The sequence below is a fragment of the Oncorhynchus mykiss genome, chromosome 18 (assembly GCF_013265735.2).
Source record: "Oncorhynchus mykiss isolate Arlee chromosome 18, USDA_OmykA_1.1, whole genome shotgun sequence".
NCBI classification, from domain to species: Eukaryota; Metazoa; Chordata; class Actinopteri; order Salmoniformes; family Salmonidae; genus Oncorhynchus; species Oncorhynchus mykiss.
In genome coordinates this window covers 44,166,863-44,183,422 of record NC_048582.1, presented here as the reverse complement: position 1 = coordinate 44,183,422, position 16,560 = coordinate 44,166,863, and the positions used below count along the sequence as shown (strand labels likewise).

At 40.5% G+C, this 16,560-nt stretch overlaps 1 protein-coding gene across 1 annotated transcript; it reads left to right on the top strand.

Moving 5' to 3' along the window:
- Positions 1 to 281: 281 nt before the first annotated feature.
- On the top strand, positions 282 to 13,454 carry LOC110496342 (krev interaction trapped protein 1). The gene is made up of 17 exons (XM_021572175.2): positions 282 to 500; positions 1,059 to 1,237; positions 1,959 to 2,115; positions 2,269 to 2,361; positions 5,200 to 5,329; positions 5,887 to 6,130; positions 8,632 to 8,747; positions 9,029 to 9,172; positions 9,391 to 9,547; positions 10,016 to 10,123; positions 10,227 to 10,383; positions 10,527 to 10,678; positions 10,905 to 11,071; positions 11,235 to 11,322; positions 11,414 to 11,620; positions 12,855 to 12,971; positions 13,173 to 13,454. Exons 2-17 carry the CDS (start codon positions 1,136 to 1,138, stop codon positions 13,260 to 13,262), a joined length of 2,229 nt encoding a protein of 742 aa, XP_021427850.1. The 5' UTR covers positions 282 to 500; positions 1,059 to 1,135; the 3' UTR covers positions 13,263 to 13,454.
- The last annotated feature ends 3,106 nt before the right edge of the window (positions 13,455 to 16,560 follow it).

Below are 16,560 nucleotides of genomic sequence, written 5' to 3'. Positions count from 1 at the left end.
GCCATACATAATCTGAAACTAGCAAAAGTGTACCTGGAATTGACTATTTAATATACAAATATTAGGAAACATGCCCGTACTCATAATTTATACCAGGATTAGCTGAATGCAATCAAATGAATTCAGAACAAAAGTTATGAGTTAAAAGTCACTTGGCCTTATTTCATACCAAAGCAATTTAATTTCACATCCGATTTGATTTCTGTATAATTTATTTCCATCTGTCTACATTTTCAGAAGAAAAAAATATGCGCACTAAGTCCACCCGACCAGCAGAGTTCCCTGTTGTCAAAACTAGTCAGTATAGGCGCAATGTGACTCTCTTCCATTTCACTTGCTGTGGTCGGCAACCGATGTTATGCTTTTAGGAAACACACAAATATCTGTTTAGAAGTTTGCCGAGCTTATTGTTACTTCGTGTCTATGCCTTATTACACCCGGGAAAATGAAAACACCGACAATTTATACTTTTTGAAGTTTGTGATAGCTCATAATTTCAGGTATGTTTGAAAGCGTTTCTCAAAATGTAACAGTGCGATACCCAAGCCTTCAAGTTATCTAACGTAAAGTTTCACATCTACTTCAAAGGACACAATGTAGCTCAAATGAAAATTTGTGCCGCATAGTACTTTTCATGTTGTATTTTATACTGTATGTGATATCAGCAGTCTTCTAGAGGAAGGCAACAGTATGCTTGGTTTCCGGGGCGTGACTGTTGTTGGGACATAACTTTAGACTTTTGAACGCAATCAAATTTGCCTTTTGAAAAGATTTTCGCCATAATTATGTTACTATCATTATGCTATTTAATTTGAATGCGTTAAAGTAACAGCCTATGTGATCGTAGATATTAAGTCATTAATTTCAAGTTAACAATTTAAAAGTCTTGTCTTTTCAAGATTGATCAGTGATGAGAACCATATAATGTGTAATAGCCTAGACTATTTTTTAATAATTAAAAGACACTCTACAATAGAATAGAATATAGATTATTAATAGAATAATCACGTTTTGCTGTCTCCCAATTAGATTCTGATGTATTATTTGTAACATTTCAGGCATGGTGCTCCTCACATTCCTCATAAATCAGTCCTTATGTAGGATGCTTGAAAGGGATTGAAGGCAAGTCAACGCCATGGGCAACCAAGACAACTTGGAAGATGTGTTTGTTGCTGTCATTCGTCCAAAGAATCAAGTCAGTCTGAGCTCTAAGGAATATCGGGCTAAAGCCTATGAGGTAAGACTACAGTATATTTCATATGATACAGTAGCGACCATGCAACATCTAGCAACCTCATCCAGAGGTTAGGATCTCTTTGCATAACAGCAAGGGTTTGGAATGACAGTCGCAGAGTACTGTGTTTGTGTCCCAGTCTGGGCTACCTCCTGAATTTGTTACACTGGTTTCAGAAGTGGGATACACATTTCATATACACGTTTAAGTTACACTGCGAGTAGCAGACTATGGTTAATGCAAAGTGTCAATGCCTTTATTAGTACATTTAGTGTAAGGAGGCTCAGTTTTGCAAAGTTCCTTGGAAGTTCATAGTTCTGGTTTGTGGCTTGATCCTGAGTGGCGCAGTGGTCTAAGGCAGTGCTACAGGCATCACTACAGACCCGGGTTTGATCCCGGGCTGTATTACAACCGGCCGTGATCGGGAGTCCCATAGGGCAGCACACAATTGGCCCAGTGTCAGCCGGGTTAGGGGAGGGTTTGGCCCGTGTAGGCCGTCATTGTAAAGAAGAATTTGTTCTTAACTGACTTACCTAGTTAAATAAAGGTTAAATAAGAAATATACAAATATTACCATATCATCAACCCCAAATCTGCTTCAATATCATTTTACTTTAACCCAAATATTGTTCATGGCCAATTACAATTTATTAGCTTATGGTTTGATTTCTCGTTCAGTTTATGTTCCCCATCAACATGTGTAACCCTATTACCCATCCTTTAGATCCTGTTGATAGAAGTTCCTTTGGAAGGAAAAGAGAAGAAACGGAAGAAAGTCTTACTGGCGACCAAAATCCAAGCGAGTGGGGACACAGCCAGATCCATTTTGGATTATGTAGACGAAATGACTAAACCCATATCTAACAACCAGGGTTTTATTGGTAAATAAATACATCTTTGCTACTTTTCTGTAATTATGGTATCTTTCCAGGTTTGGATGTGAATCGTTTGTTAATGTAAAAGATTTATGAAGAGTAGAAAGACATTTGAAATAACAAATTGTGTCAAAGCACTGATCCTGTTGTTCATCACAGGAAAGCGTGTGGTGCACATGAGGAAATTCCCTCTCGATGTTGACAAAGAAGGGAAAGAGGTCTCCCTCTTTATTGTGCCAGTCAATGTCAAAGGTAGGACTTGCCACTAACTTGTCAGCACATAACACATAAAGGTGTACAAATGATTAGAAATGGTATAAATGCTCTTTAATTATATACAGTAGGGTCCGGAGTTATTGGATCCCTTGATAAAGATTAGCAAAAAAAGACTGTATAAAATGAATTATGCAAATACTGAGCTACAGTGGGGCAAAAAAGTATTTAGTCAGCCACCAATTGTGCAAGTTCTCCCACTTAAAAAAATGAGAGAGGCCTGTAATTTTCATCATAGGTACACCCCAACTATGACAGACAAAATTAGGGGAAAAAATCCAGAAGATCACATTGTAGGATTTTTAATGAATTTATTTGAAAATTATGGTGGAAAATAAGTATTTGGTCACCTACAAACAAGCAAGATTTCTGGCTCTCACAGACCTGTAACTTCTTCTTTAAGAGGCTCCTCTGTCCTCCACTCGGTACCTGTATTAATGGCACCTGTTTGAACTTGTTATCAGTATAAAAGACACCTGTTCACAACCTCAAACAGTCACACTCCAAACTCCACTATGGCCAAGACCAAAGAGCTGTCAAAGGACACCAGAAACAAAATTGTAGACCTGCACCAGGCTGGGAAGACTGAATCTGCAATAGGTAAGCAGCTTGGTTTGAAGAAATCAACTGTGGGAGCAATTATTAGGAAATGGAAGACATACAAGACCACTGATAATATCCCTAGATCTGGGGCTCCACACAAAATCTCACCCCGTGGGGTCAAAATGATCACAAGAACGGTGAGCAAAAATCCCAGAGCCACACGGGGGGACCTAGTGAATGACCTGCAGAGAGCTGGGACCAAAGTAACAAAGCCTACCATCAGTAACACACTACGCCTCCAGGGACTCAAATCCTGCAGTGCCAGACGTGTCCCCCTGCATAAGCCAGTACATGTCCAGGCCCGTCTGAAGTTTGCTAGAGAGCATTTGGATGATCCAGAAGAAGATTGGGAGAATGTCATATGGTCAGATGAAACCAAAATAGAACTGTTTGGTAAAAACTCAACTTGTTGTGTTTGGAGGACAAAGAATGCTGAGTTGCATCCAAAGAACACCTTACCTACTGTGAAGCATGGGGGTGGAAACATCATGCTTTGGAGCTGTTTTTCTGAAAAGGGACCAGGACGACTGATCCGTGTAAACAAAAGAATGAATGGGGCCATGTATTGTGAGATTTTGAGTGAAAACCTCCTTCCATCAGCAAGGGCATTGAAGATGAAACGTGGCTGGGTCTTTCAGCATGACAATGATCCCAAACACACCGCCCGGGCAACGAAGGAGTGGCTTCGTAAGAAGCATTTCAAGGTCCTGGAGTGGCCTAGCCAGTCTCCAGATCTCAACCCCATAGACAATCTTTGGAGGGAGTTGAAAGTCCGTGTTGCCCAGCAACAGCCCCAAAACATCACTGCTCTAGAGGACATCTGCATGGAGGAATGGGCCAAAATACCAGCAACAGTGTGTGAAAACCTTTTGAAGACTTACAGAAAACGTTTGACCTCTGTCATTGCCAACAAAGGGTATATAACAAAGTATTGAGATAAACTTTTGTTATTGACCAAATACTTATTTTCCACCATAATTTGCAAATAAATTCATAAAAATCATACAATGTGATTTTCTGGATTTTTTTCTTCTCATTTTGTCTGTCATAGTTGAAGTGTACCTATGATTAAAATTACAGGCCTCTCTCATCTTTTTAAGTGGGAGAACTTGCACAATTGGTGGCTGACTAAATACTTTTTTGCCCCACTGTATATGTATGCTAAAAAAAAGGAAACATTTGATTATTTTATACAAATTACTCAGATAAATAGATTTTGTTTAAGTAATAATAAAAAAAATAATCTCAAAGATGGGGTCAGAATTATTGGATCTGCTGTTTTTTATACTCCAGCACCCACCCCTTGCGAGGACATCACACTGGGCCTTTTTCTAAAATGTTTTTTTGAGATTGGAGAAGACATTTGGAGGGATCTTAGACCCTTCCTCCATGCAGAATCTTTCCAGATTCTAGATATCCTTTGCCTGCGCTTATGGACTGCCTTCTTTAATTCAAAAGAAAGGTTTTCAATGGGGTTCAATTCTGGAGAATAGGATTGCCATTGCAAAAGGTTGACTTTGATCAATTGACCATTTCTTTGTGGATTTTGATGTGTGCTTGGGGTTATTGTCTTGCTGGAGGATCCACTTGTGGCCAAGTTTCAGCCTACTTGGAGAGGCAACCAGGTTTTTGCCTCAAATGTCCTGGTACTTGGTAGTTCACGATGCCGTTGACCTTAACAAGTGCAAAATAGCCCCATGACATCAAAGATCATCCACCATATTTAACATTTAGGATGAGGAATCTTCTGTCTATGCATTGTTCTTTCAAAGGCCAAATCCACCGCTGGTGTGCGTGGCCAAAGACCTTTATTTTCGTGTCATATGACCAGGTTCAGGAGGCTGAAACTTGTCTGCAAGTTGATTTTCCAGCAAGACGATAACCCCAAGCACGCATCAAAAACCAATAATTTTGACGTATTTTTTTATTATTTGTTAAACAAATATTGTATTAGCAATTGTATTAGTATAAAATAATATATATATATTTTTTTTTGCATACAATATAGCTCAGTATTTGTATTATTTAATACTATATAAAAAACATATTTTTTGCTTCTTTATCGAGGGATACAATAATTCCGGACCCCACTGTAAGTGAAAGTGTTAGTCCACTTTTGTCTGGTGTACTTTTTAAACCATTCCTAATAATATAGTTTAGCTAGCAATGTTTTTTCTTTATTGTTGGGTGCTGCTTACTGGTCTTTCTGAACAGATAACAGCAAGCCTATCTACAGCCCTGGTAGCCCCAGTTTTTACTGCCTGCAGGATATCATACGCGTGTGTAGCGAGACCAGTGCTCACTTCTCCCCCATCACCTCAAAGATGCTCCTGGCCTTGGACAAGTAAGTCTTTGTCTATGATTTCACATTGAAGTCATTTAGCAGGCACCCTGATCCAGTGTGACTTACTGTTTCTGGTGTGTATCAGAGAGCTGAAAATCAGTGTATATGGTAGCATCACTTACTGTACCATCTGCATGTCTGTTGTATTTAGGCCACTTCAGGGTCGGTAGGTAGCCCAGAGGTAAGAGAGGTGGACCGGTAACAGGAAGGTTGTTGGTTTAATTCTCGGGCCGGACGATGAAAAAAGTGGGGAACTAGATTGGTTACTGAAGGGCTGCTGGTTTCAGATCATTAATACTATCCACTACTGTTGTGCCCTTGAGCAAGGCACTTAACCCCGCTGCACTGTGACTGTCGTTGTGCTGCTTCCAGCCTCCTGTGAGTTTGTGGTGTCCGGGGAGTTGGAATTGGGAATAACAAAATATATTTAAAGCGATTTACAGTGCAGTGAGTGGCACATAGTAGATAATTCACCCACCACAGAGACATTGGTTAACCTTACCAGAACGTTACCTACTAAACCTTGACCTTTGAACTTGTCCACCTGCCTTATCCAGGTGGCTGGCAGAGCAGCACACCATGCCTCACGCTGTTCCAGCTCTGTTCCGGCCCACGCCGGCGGACCGAGTCAAGACCAACGTGAGTAACCCTGCCTACATCAGAGAGGGCAAACCCAGTGACGGGGGTTTGCACATGGGTTACACTGCCTTGGAGATCAAGAGCAAGATGCTGTCACTGGAGAAGGCTGACATGTGCATTCAGAATCCTCTCTACGGCTCAGACCTGCAGTATACCAACCGGGTGAGTGGCCTTTGCCCACATACTGTTTTTTTATTTTTAGGGGGTAGATCAGCTTTACAGATAGATTGTAGCTTCCATCAATGTAATTGTCTACATCATTTTCAATCCCCCATATATATATATATATATATATATATATATATATATATATTTATAAATATATATATATATATATATTTATTTATAAATATATACAGTACCAGTCAGAAGTTTGGACTCATTCAAGGGTTTTTCTTTATTTGTACTATTTCCTAAATTGTAGAATAATAGTGAAGTCATCAAAACTATGAAATAACATGTAGTAACCAAAAAAGTGTTAAACAAATCAAAATATTTTATATTTGAGATTCTTCAAAGTAGCCACCCTTTGCCTTGATGACAGCTTGGCACACTCTTCTCTCAACATATATAAACTCAGCAAAAAAAGAAACGTCCCTTTTTCAGGACCCTGTCTTTCAAAGATAATTTGTAAAAATCCAAATAACTTCACAGATCTTCATTTAAAGGGTTTGAACTCTGTTTCCCATGCTTGTTCAATGACCCATAAACAATTAATGAACATGTACCTGTGGAACGGTCTTTCAGACACTAACAGCTTACAGACGGTAGGCAATTAAGGTCACAAGGACTCTGAAAAATACCAAAAGAAAGATGCTCAGGATCCCTGCTCATCTGCGTGAATGTGTCTTAGGCATGCTGCAAGGAGGCATGAGGACTGTAGATGTGGCCAGGGCAGTAAATTGCAATGTCCATAATGTGAGACACCTAAGACAGCGCTACACGGAGACAGGACGGACAGCTGATCATCCTCACAGTGGCAGACCACGTGTAGAAACACCTGCACAGGATTGGTACACCTGAACATCACACCTGCGGGACAGGTACAGGATGGCAACAACAACTGCCCGAGTTACATCAGGAACGCACAATCCCGCCATCAGTACTCAGACTGTCCACAATAGGCTGAGAGAGGCTAGACTGAGGGCTTGTAGGCCTGTTGTAATGCAGGTCCTCACCAGACATCACCGGCAACAACGTCGCCTATGGGCACAAACCCACTGTCAATGGACCAGACAGGTCTGGCAAAAAGTGCTCTTCACTGATGAGTTGCCGTTTTGTCTTATCAGGGGTGATGGTTGGATTCGTGTTTATGGAGGTGGAGGGTCTGTCATGGTCTGGGGCGGTGTGTCACAGCATCATCGGACTGAGCTTGTTGTCATTGCAGGCAATCTCAACGCTGTGCGTTATAGGGAAGACTTCCTCCTCCCTCATGTGGTACCCTTCCTGCAGGCTCATCCTGACATGACCCTCCAGCATGCCACCAGACGAAGAGCCCGGATCTCAATCCCATTGAGCACGTCTGGGACCTTGTTAGATTGGCGGGTGAGGGCTAGGGCCATTCTCCCCCCAGAAATATCCTGGAACTTGCAGGTGCCTTGGTGGAAGAGTGGGGTTACATCTCACAACAAGAACTGGCAAATCTGGTGCAGTTCATGAGGAGGAGATGAGCTGCAGTACTACTGTTACTTTGGATTTTGACCCCCCCCCCCCCCCCTTTTGTTCAGGGACATATTATTCAATTTCTGTTAGTCACATGTCTGTGGAACTTGTTCAGTTTATGTCACAGTTGTTGAATCTTGTTATGTTCATACAAATATTTACACATGTTAAGTTTGCTGAAAATAAATGCAGTTCACAGTGAGGACGTTTATTTTTTCAACTCCTCCCATTTATCTCTTAACACCATCCATATTGGATTTCTATTTGCCATATATTTTTCAACTGTGCTGTGATGATTAACAAAAGTTCTGAACCTTTATATTCTCATAAATTAAAGATAAACATTTTTGCTAAAAGTATTATTACATTATTGATTGGCTGACTGTGACTTTTTAAATCACCCAGTATTGCTATCTGCAGCGTTAGCTCCAGGTAAATTTTACAATTCTTCAGCCATTCCTGGACCTGTGACCAAAAACAAGCTACATATGGACATTACTAAAATACATGATCTAATGACTCTGTCCCTTTGCAGCAAAATCTGCAGAGCTGGGAAGGTTGTATCCCCCATATATATAACATTCTATAGGTTGCAAGAATTTTGTATAATCATTTAAATGGAAAAATTCAAAGTTTTGAGTACAGCTTCGTTTTATGTATCAGTTCATAATCCAAGTGCCGTGGAATCGGTACGTCAAAACAATCTCTTCCCCACTATCTTGCAATCTATATGGCACAGCTGTAATTTTTTTGGTCTTTAAATGAAACTGGTATATATATTTTTTATTCATCACAATTTACTTTAACCAATTTGTCTTTAATGATAGCGTTTTTTCCAATCCTTATCCTCTCCTGAGGGATTACTTACAAGACAGTTCACATTTTTGTTTTAGCCCTGCACTGATATACTTTTATTTTACACAGTAATACTTTGTATCATCATCAAAATATTTGAACATAAACTAGTGTTTACGTATCCTCTCTATTTTTGCCATTTCTAGGTGGACAAAGTTATCATCAACCCTTACTTTGGCCTTGGTGCTCCGGATTACTCTAAAATCCAGATCCCTAAGAGAGAAAAGTGGCAGCACGGCTCTAACAGTGTGACAGAGGACAAGTGAGTGAGCATCCCAACATTTAACTTCAAAACAACTTCATGCATTTTCCAGAACAGGGTTCAAAGAGAATATGTTTTCCTTCAAATAGTTTGAGCGTGTCTGAAGTGCCAAATGGGCAACATTTGCACATTTGGGACAATTCCATCTGTTCCATTGCACCAGGCAACCTCAATCAAGCCCAGTTCTGTCTGGCATTCTCTGGAGTTTGGGCCTTTTCAAATGCTTCATGACATTGTGAAGTCCGTGATTTCAACGGGCCTATTCTCTGTCTCCTCCCTAGGGAGCGTCAGTGGGTGGATGACTTCCCCCTCCACCGCAGTGCCTGTGAAGGCGACACAGAGCTGCTCACCAAGCTCCTGGAAAGTGGCTTCTCAGTCAAACAGCTGGACAGCGACCACTGGGCCCCCATCCATTACGCCTGCTGGTACGTCTCATACGAGGGATGTTGTGTTTTAGCACAGCTGTAGACCAAAACAAGTGGCGGGGCTGCCATTTTGCTGAAAAACAAATCCCAGATTGTAAACCAAGTCCCTAAAGTAAATCTTAAGTCCTCTACGGACAATAATGTTTCTATTTATCTTTTTTTTAATCGAACAGCTATCGTCAAATAAGAGTCAAACTTTGGTGTTGTTTTGAATGTAGGTATGGTAAAGTGGAGGCGACCAAGCTACTGCTGGAGAAGGGAAACTGTAACCCCAACCTGCTGAATGGCCAGCTGAGCTCCCCGCTGCACTTTGCTGCTGGAGGGGGCCACTCACAGATAGTACAGCTTCTGCTCCAGCATCCTGAGATAGACCGGGTAAGACTGAGACGGGGGTTGCTAAACCTAACCCTTTTCTTAATGTTAACCTCATACTCCTAATCTGCTACGTTAGTTATCCTAACCTGCTGCCTAAGTTTTGCTAACTTGTTATGAAAAAGTAACTTCGGTATCGAAATGGCGTGAAAATAGTCTTTATCTCATGGCTAAGGTTATGACTAGGGTTAGACTTCAGCAGAAGGCCGTCAGCATGGTTTAAACCTATTTCTAACACGTTTGAATTCCAAATTCAACACCTTAATGTGCTGGAATAAAAGCCTGCACACCCAGTATCTCTCCAAGACCTGAATTGGAGAAGCCTGGTTGAATACAGTATATCCCCCATCCTGTTTGCATGATGGCCACATACTGTGCTGGTACCAGTGGAACATCATAGTTTAGGACTTCAATATGTTTCCAGTAGTAAGTAGCAGTTAGAAAGTAACTTTGCTTGCTTGTTTTTATTAGCACATAGAGGATCAGCAAAAGAGATCGCCCATGCAAATCTGTGAAGAGAACAAGCAGAACGAATGGGAGGAGACAGTGAAACTCCTACAGCAAGCCAATAACAAACCAGTGAGTGTGAAGTGTGTGTGCATGTATGCTACTCCAACAGACTTGACAAAGGCATTGATTAAGTTTAGAAATGTATACAAAAAACAGTGTTTTCCTTCTGCAGTACGAGAAGGTGCGCATCTACCGCATGGATGGCTCGTACCGCTCGGTGGAGCTGAAGCACGGCAACAACACATCAGTGCAGCAGATCATGGAGGGCATGCGGCTCTCCAAGGACACCCAGCAGTACTTCACCATCTGGATTTGCTCCGAGAACCTCAGTGAGTCACACATACACAGATTCAAAATGGCCGCCACAATATCTAGGCTTAGGTAGTATATGCTTGTATTTGTAGTATCTTATTTCCAGGCTACCTGTGCTTATTATACCCTTTGTGTGTTTCTGTGTCTTGTCTTCCATCAGACCTGCAGCTGAAGCCCTACCACAAGCCACTGCAGCACCTGCGTATCTGGACCGAGATCGTCACTGACCTCACTGTCCTGGACCCCCAGAGGGAGAACCCACAGCTCTTCCTCCGTAGAGATGTCCGTCTGCCCCTCGACATTGAGAAAAAGGTTTGTAACCAATTTGAATTTGATTATCCCCCTGGGGAATTTCTGCATTTGTAAAGCAAGGATTTGGGATATTGAATAGATCCATGTTTCTCAACTCTGGTTAAGTGAGACCCAGAGGTTGTGCATACTTTTGTTCCAGCCCAGTAATAATACACCTGATTAAACTGATCAAGGGTTTGGTGTTCAAGTTAATCCATCCATGATTGGCTTGAATCTTCTCCCCCAGATTGAGGACCCCTTGTCCATCCTGATCCTGTTTGACGAGGCCAGACACTGCCTCCTCAAGGGCTTCTTCCCCTCCCCAGACAGCAAGCTGATCACCCTGGCCAGCCTTCTGCTGCAGATCATCTATGGAAACTATGAGAGCAAGAAGCACAAGCAGGGTTTCCTTAAGTAAATATCTTAAATCGGTACCTGAATTGAATCAATTTAGCATAATACTCTTCTTTAAAACTGGTGAAATCTTGGTATGGTATTTGAAGATAAGGTACAGTACATAAACCTGTGGTAATATGATATACTATTGACATAACCGTAAATGTTTTGTTTTCAACAGTGAGGAAAACCTGAAATCTATTGTCCCGATATCCAAGGTGAAAAGCAAAGCGCATCATTGGACAAACAGGATTCTTCATGAGTATAAGGTCAGGTTTATTTTCATTATTTAGTTTTTGTGTAATATACATTTATCTGTGGGGTCAAACTCTTACCCTTACTTCATCTTTTCTGCCACAGAACCTCAGTATGAGTGAGGGTGTGAGCAAAGAGATGCACCACCTCCAGAGGCTCTTCCTGCAGAACTGCTGGGACATCCCAACATATGGTGCTGCCTTCTTCACGGGCCAGGTCTTCACCAAGGCTAGCTCCAGCAACCACAAAGTAATCCGCGTCTTCGTGGGTGTCAACACCAAGGGCCTGCACCTCATGAACATGGAGACCAAGGTGCCCCGGGGCTATTTGTTTGTTGGGACCAGAGTATATGTATACAGAGAAAACCAATGGTGGAAAAAGTTAAGATACCTTAATAGAAAATGACTGAAGTGAAAGTCACCCAGTAAAATACTACTTGAGTAAAAGTCAAAGTATTTGGTTTTAAACATACTTAAGTATCAAAAGTAAAAGTATAAATCATTGCAAACCAGACAGCACCATATTTTGTTTATATTTTTATTTTTAATTTATGGCTAGCCAGGGGCATGCTGCAACCCTCAGACATAATTTACAAACAAAGCATGTTTTTCGTGAGTCTGCCAGGCAGTAGGGATGACCAGCGATATTCTCTTGATAATTGTGTGAATTAGGCCATTTTCCTGTCCCTCTAAGCATTCAAAATGTAACGAGTACTTTTGGGTGTCAGGGAAAATGTATGGAGTAAAAAGTAGATACTTTTCTTTAGGAATGTAGTGAAGTAGCCAAAAATAGAAATAGTAAAGTACAGATACCCCCAAAAAATGACTGAAGTAGTACTTTCAAGTTATTTTACATCACTGGAGAGAACCTTGTTTAACCATGCAGTGTACAGAATACAATAGTATACTAAAACGCATGAAACATACTTCAGAAACATACTTAAGCTGAATGCATAGAGCTGTCTGTTTAATCTACTAGCACACAGCTCAGACACCCATGCATACCCCACAAGACCACCAGAGGTCCACCAGAGGTCTCTTCACAATCCCCAAGTCGGGGAATAGACGATGGGAGGCGCACAGTACAACATAGAGCCATGACTACATGGAACTCTATTCCACATCAGGTAACTGATGCAAGCAGTAAAATAGGATTTTAAAAAACATATCAAATACACCTTATAGAACAGCGGGACTGTGAAGAGATACACATTGTGGTATTATGCAGATTGTAGATATGTAGTGGTGTAATAAATGTTATGATGCACTGTTTTATCTTTTTTTTTCATATGTAATGCAAGTGCAATAATGTGTTTGGACCCCAGGAAGAGTAGCTGCTGCCTTGGCAGCAGCTAATGGGGATCCCTAATAAATACAGATACATTCTTATCTACTGGTCACAAAGTAAGCATGGATGTAAATATCTAAATATAGAAAGTAAAAGAGCGCCTCAAAAGTATTGATTTTAAAAGCTTTGTATATTTTTTTACGTGTTCATGTAAAATGCCCTCTTTTACTGATACTTGTGCATATGTTCTACTGTGTAGGTCCTTCTTATCAGTCTGGAGTATGGCTCTTTCATGTGGCAGCTCGGGCACGCTGATCAGTACTTCCAGATTCACAGTCTGGAAAACAAGATGAACTTCATTGTGCACACCAAACAGGTAACTGTAGGACCTTTCCCAAGTCATTCCTATGGATGTACCTGTGATTATCTTCAATCATGTGTTGTAGCCTGGAAAACAGTGCAGATTGTATGATTTGTAAGAAAATGTTAACCGTAGCGTACAGCTCTAACTTTAGAGTTCAATCTGGGCAATATTACATGAAATTTGTTATTCATGTGCTTCTCTTTTTCTCAATAGGCTGGCCTTATTGTTAAACTGTTAATGAAGTTGAGTGGACAAATTACTCCAAATGACAGAAGTTTAACGGACAAGTATGCATATGGTTGACTCACCTTCAAAGACGATATTATTCCTATGTACTTTATTTGTCGATTGCTTTGCTTTCTTGTATTGGACCATTGCTTTTTTTGTTTCACATTTTGTTTATTTGATATTCAGATTTCTGTAACATTTCATGGTTGTAAATAATGTGTATTTAATGGTTCATCTTAATAAAATTAATAATATGAGTGCAAGTAATTCCTTGTTTTGCTGAAAATACAAGTCCGTCTTATTAACAGATTTTTAAAAATTTTTATCTGTGTGCATGCAGTGCAAAGCAAACATACATTAATTATGCCTAATAAATTAAAGTCAATCAAAATAGTGTGGTGCCAGGACAATAACCTCTCTCCCTCAACATGGGCAAGACAAAGGAGCTTTATCGTGGAATACAGGAAATGGAGGGCTGAACACGCCCCCATTCACAGTGACAGGGCTGTTGTGTATTTGACATAGGCCCTCAGATCCTCAAAGTTATACAGCTGCACCATTGAGAGCATCATCACTGGCTACATCACCGCTTGGTATGGCAACTGCTCAGCATCTGATCACAAGGCGCTACAGGGGTAGTGCGTATGGCCCAGTACATCACTAGGGCATAACTCCCTGCCATCCAGGACCTCTATACCACGCATTGTCAGAGGAAGGCCCTAAAAATGATCAAAGACTTGAGCCACCCAAGCCATTGATTGTTTTCTCTGCTACCGCATGGCAAGCGGTACCGGAACGCCAAGTCTGGGACCAAAAGGCTTCTGAACAACTTCTACCCCCAAGCCACAAGACTGCTGAACTGTTAATAACATGGCAGTGTGGACTATTTACATTGAACCCCTTTAGAGAGAGAGTGTGTGTGTGTGTGTGTGTGTACACACAGTACCAGTCAAAAGTTTGGACACCTACTCATTCAAGTTACTGCACTTTTACGACAGTTTCAAAGCCGCATTTTTTGTAAGGTGAGGGTGAATGGGCAAGACAAAATATTTAAGTGCCTTTGAACAGGGTATGGTAGTGTGAAGAACTGCTGTTGGGTCTTTCACACTCAACAGTTTCCTGTGTGTATCAAGAATTGGGGACACTGCCCTGTGTAGGGTGCTGTCTTTCGGATGGGGTGTCCTGTCTCTGAGGTCATTAAAGATCCCATGGCACTTATCGTAAGAGTAGGGGTGTTAACCCCGGTGTCCTGGCTAAATTCCCAATCTGGCCTTCAAACCATCACGGTCACCTAATAATCCCCAGTTTACAATTGGCTCATTAATCCCCCTCCTCTCAACAGTAACTATTCCCCAGGCCATTGCTGCAAATGAGAACATGTTCTCAGTCAACTTACCTGGTAAAATAACAGATAAATAAAATTAATTTGAGTCAACGTTGGCCAGCATCCCCGTGAAACATTTTCAACACCTTGTGGAGTTAATGACCCAACGAATTCAGGCTGGGCAATACTGAGCGCACTCAATATAAGGTGTTATTAATGTTTTGTAAACTACGATCCTGATTGCCTAGTCACTTTTACCCCTACGAACATGTACATGCTGAATTACCTCGTATCCCTGCACAGTGACTCAGTACTGGTACTCCTTGTATATAGCCTCGTTATTGTGTTACTATTTCCTTTTTTATTTAGCAAATATTTGTCAAACTTTTTAACTCAGCATTGTTGGGCTTGCAGGTAAGCATTTCACAGTAAAGTCTACACCTGTTGTATTTGGCGCATGTGACCAAAACAATTCAATTTGTCTTGAAAATGTCAGAAATCAGACCAAGGACTGGCAAGGTAACAGCAGTAGCTGCCACATGAGGGCACTCTGCTCAAATAAATTACTTAACTTGTCAACAGTACATTCATTTCAAACCACTTGAGAAAACTATAACTGTGAAAAGCTGTCAAAGGCAAAGCGTGGCTACTTTGAAGAATCTAAAATCTATTTTATTTCATAGTTTTGATGTCTTCACTATTATTCTACAATGTAGAATTTGTATTTTAGAAAAACACTGGAATGAGTAGCTGTATTTAAACTTTTGACTGGTACTGTACATTTACCAAGGGAAGTCCATAACGAAATAATGGTTATTGTTTGACCATGTGAATAAATTCAATTGGATATGTCTCAACATTGTATGAGAGTGGGTATTGATGGATTATGAAATAATGTATAATATAGATTTAATCAAGACACTGTATATCCGTGTAAACGACATTAAAATAGCCTACATCTATGAATATTGCTTTGAACCGTTCACTGGTATAACAATTTTGATTTCCATTTGACCATTTTGTTTGAAATGTCAAGTTTCATGATTTCACGACGGGCGTATTCATTGAGGAAACAAACAGAGCAAAACGAGATTTTCTTTTGGACAAATTCAGGTAGGTCCCTCGCGTTTTCGTTCCTTTTTACTTCCGTTTAAGAAACGTTTTGCAATAGAATCGGCGTAATCAATACGCCCTTGTTGCATACGGTTTTAGTAGACTACAGTAGCCAATGAATTTTGAGACATCCAGACCTGTTCTAGTCTGTTTAACCAATGTGATTCTCCTCTTGAGGTATTCTGCTCCACTCGGGCATCTGTAAAATTAAACCCGGAAATTAGATCCCTTACATATTGGCTGTGTTCGAGAGCATAAAACCCGTGATTTTTATTATTGATCTGCAAACAATGAGTAGTTATTTATGAAGCAAGCAGTGGCGTGTATCCATAGTTTCCAAGGGAAGCCAGCCCCCCTCCCAAAAAAAACATGTTTTTTCTCCAGTGGTGTAAGGTACTTATTAAGGGAAATACTTTAAAAGTACGTTTTACTCCATACATTTCCCTGACACTCAAACGTACTCGTTACATTTGGACAGCAAAATGGTCCAAATCACACACTTATCAAGAGAACATCCCTGGTCATCCTGGCGGACTCACTAAACACAAATGAATGTTGGAGTGTGCCCCTGGCTAACCGACAATACATTTAAAAAATAAAATTGTGCTGTCTGGTTTACTTAATATAAGGAATTTGAAATGGTTTATACTTTTACTTTTGATACTTTAGTAGATTTGAGCAATTCCATTTACTTTTGATACGTAATTATATTTAAAACCAAATACTTTTAGACTTTCACTAAAGTACTATTTTACTGGGTGACTTTCACGAGTCAATTTCTATTAAGGTATCTTTACTTTTACTCAAGTATGACTATTGAGTACTTTTTCCAACACTGTATATTTTGTCTCTGTTTTTTAATAATTTGCCTTAATTTCGCAAGACGCTGAATGTACCTCACTGGAGAAAGCATCCCAGTGAGCGAAACAGAGCCCC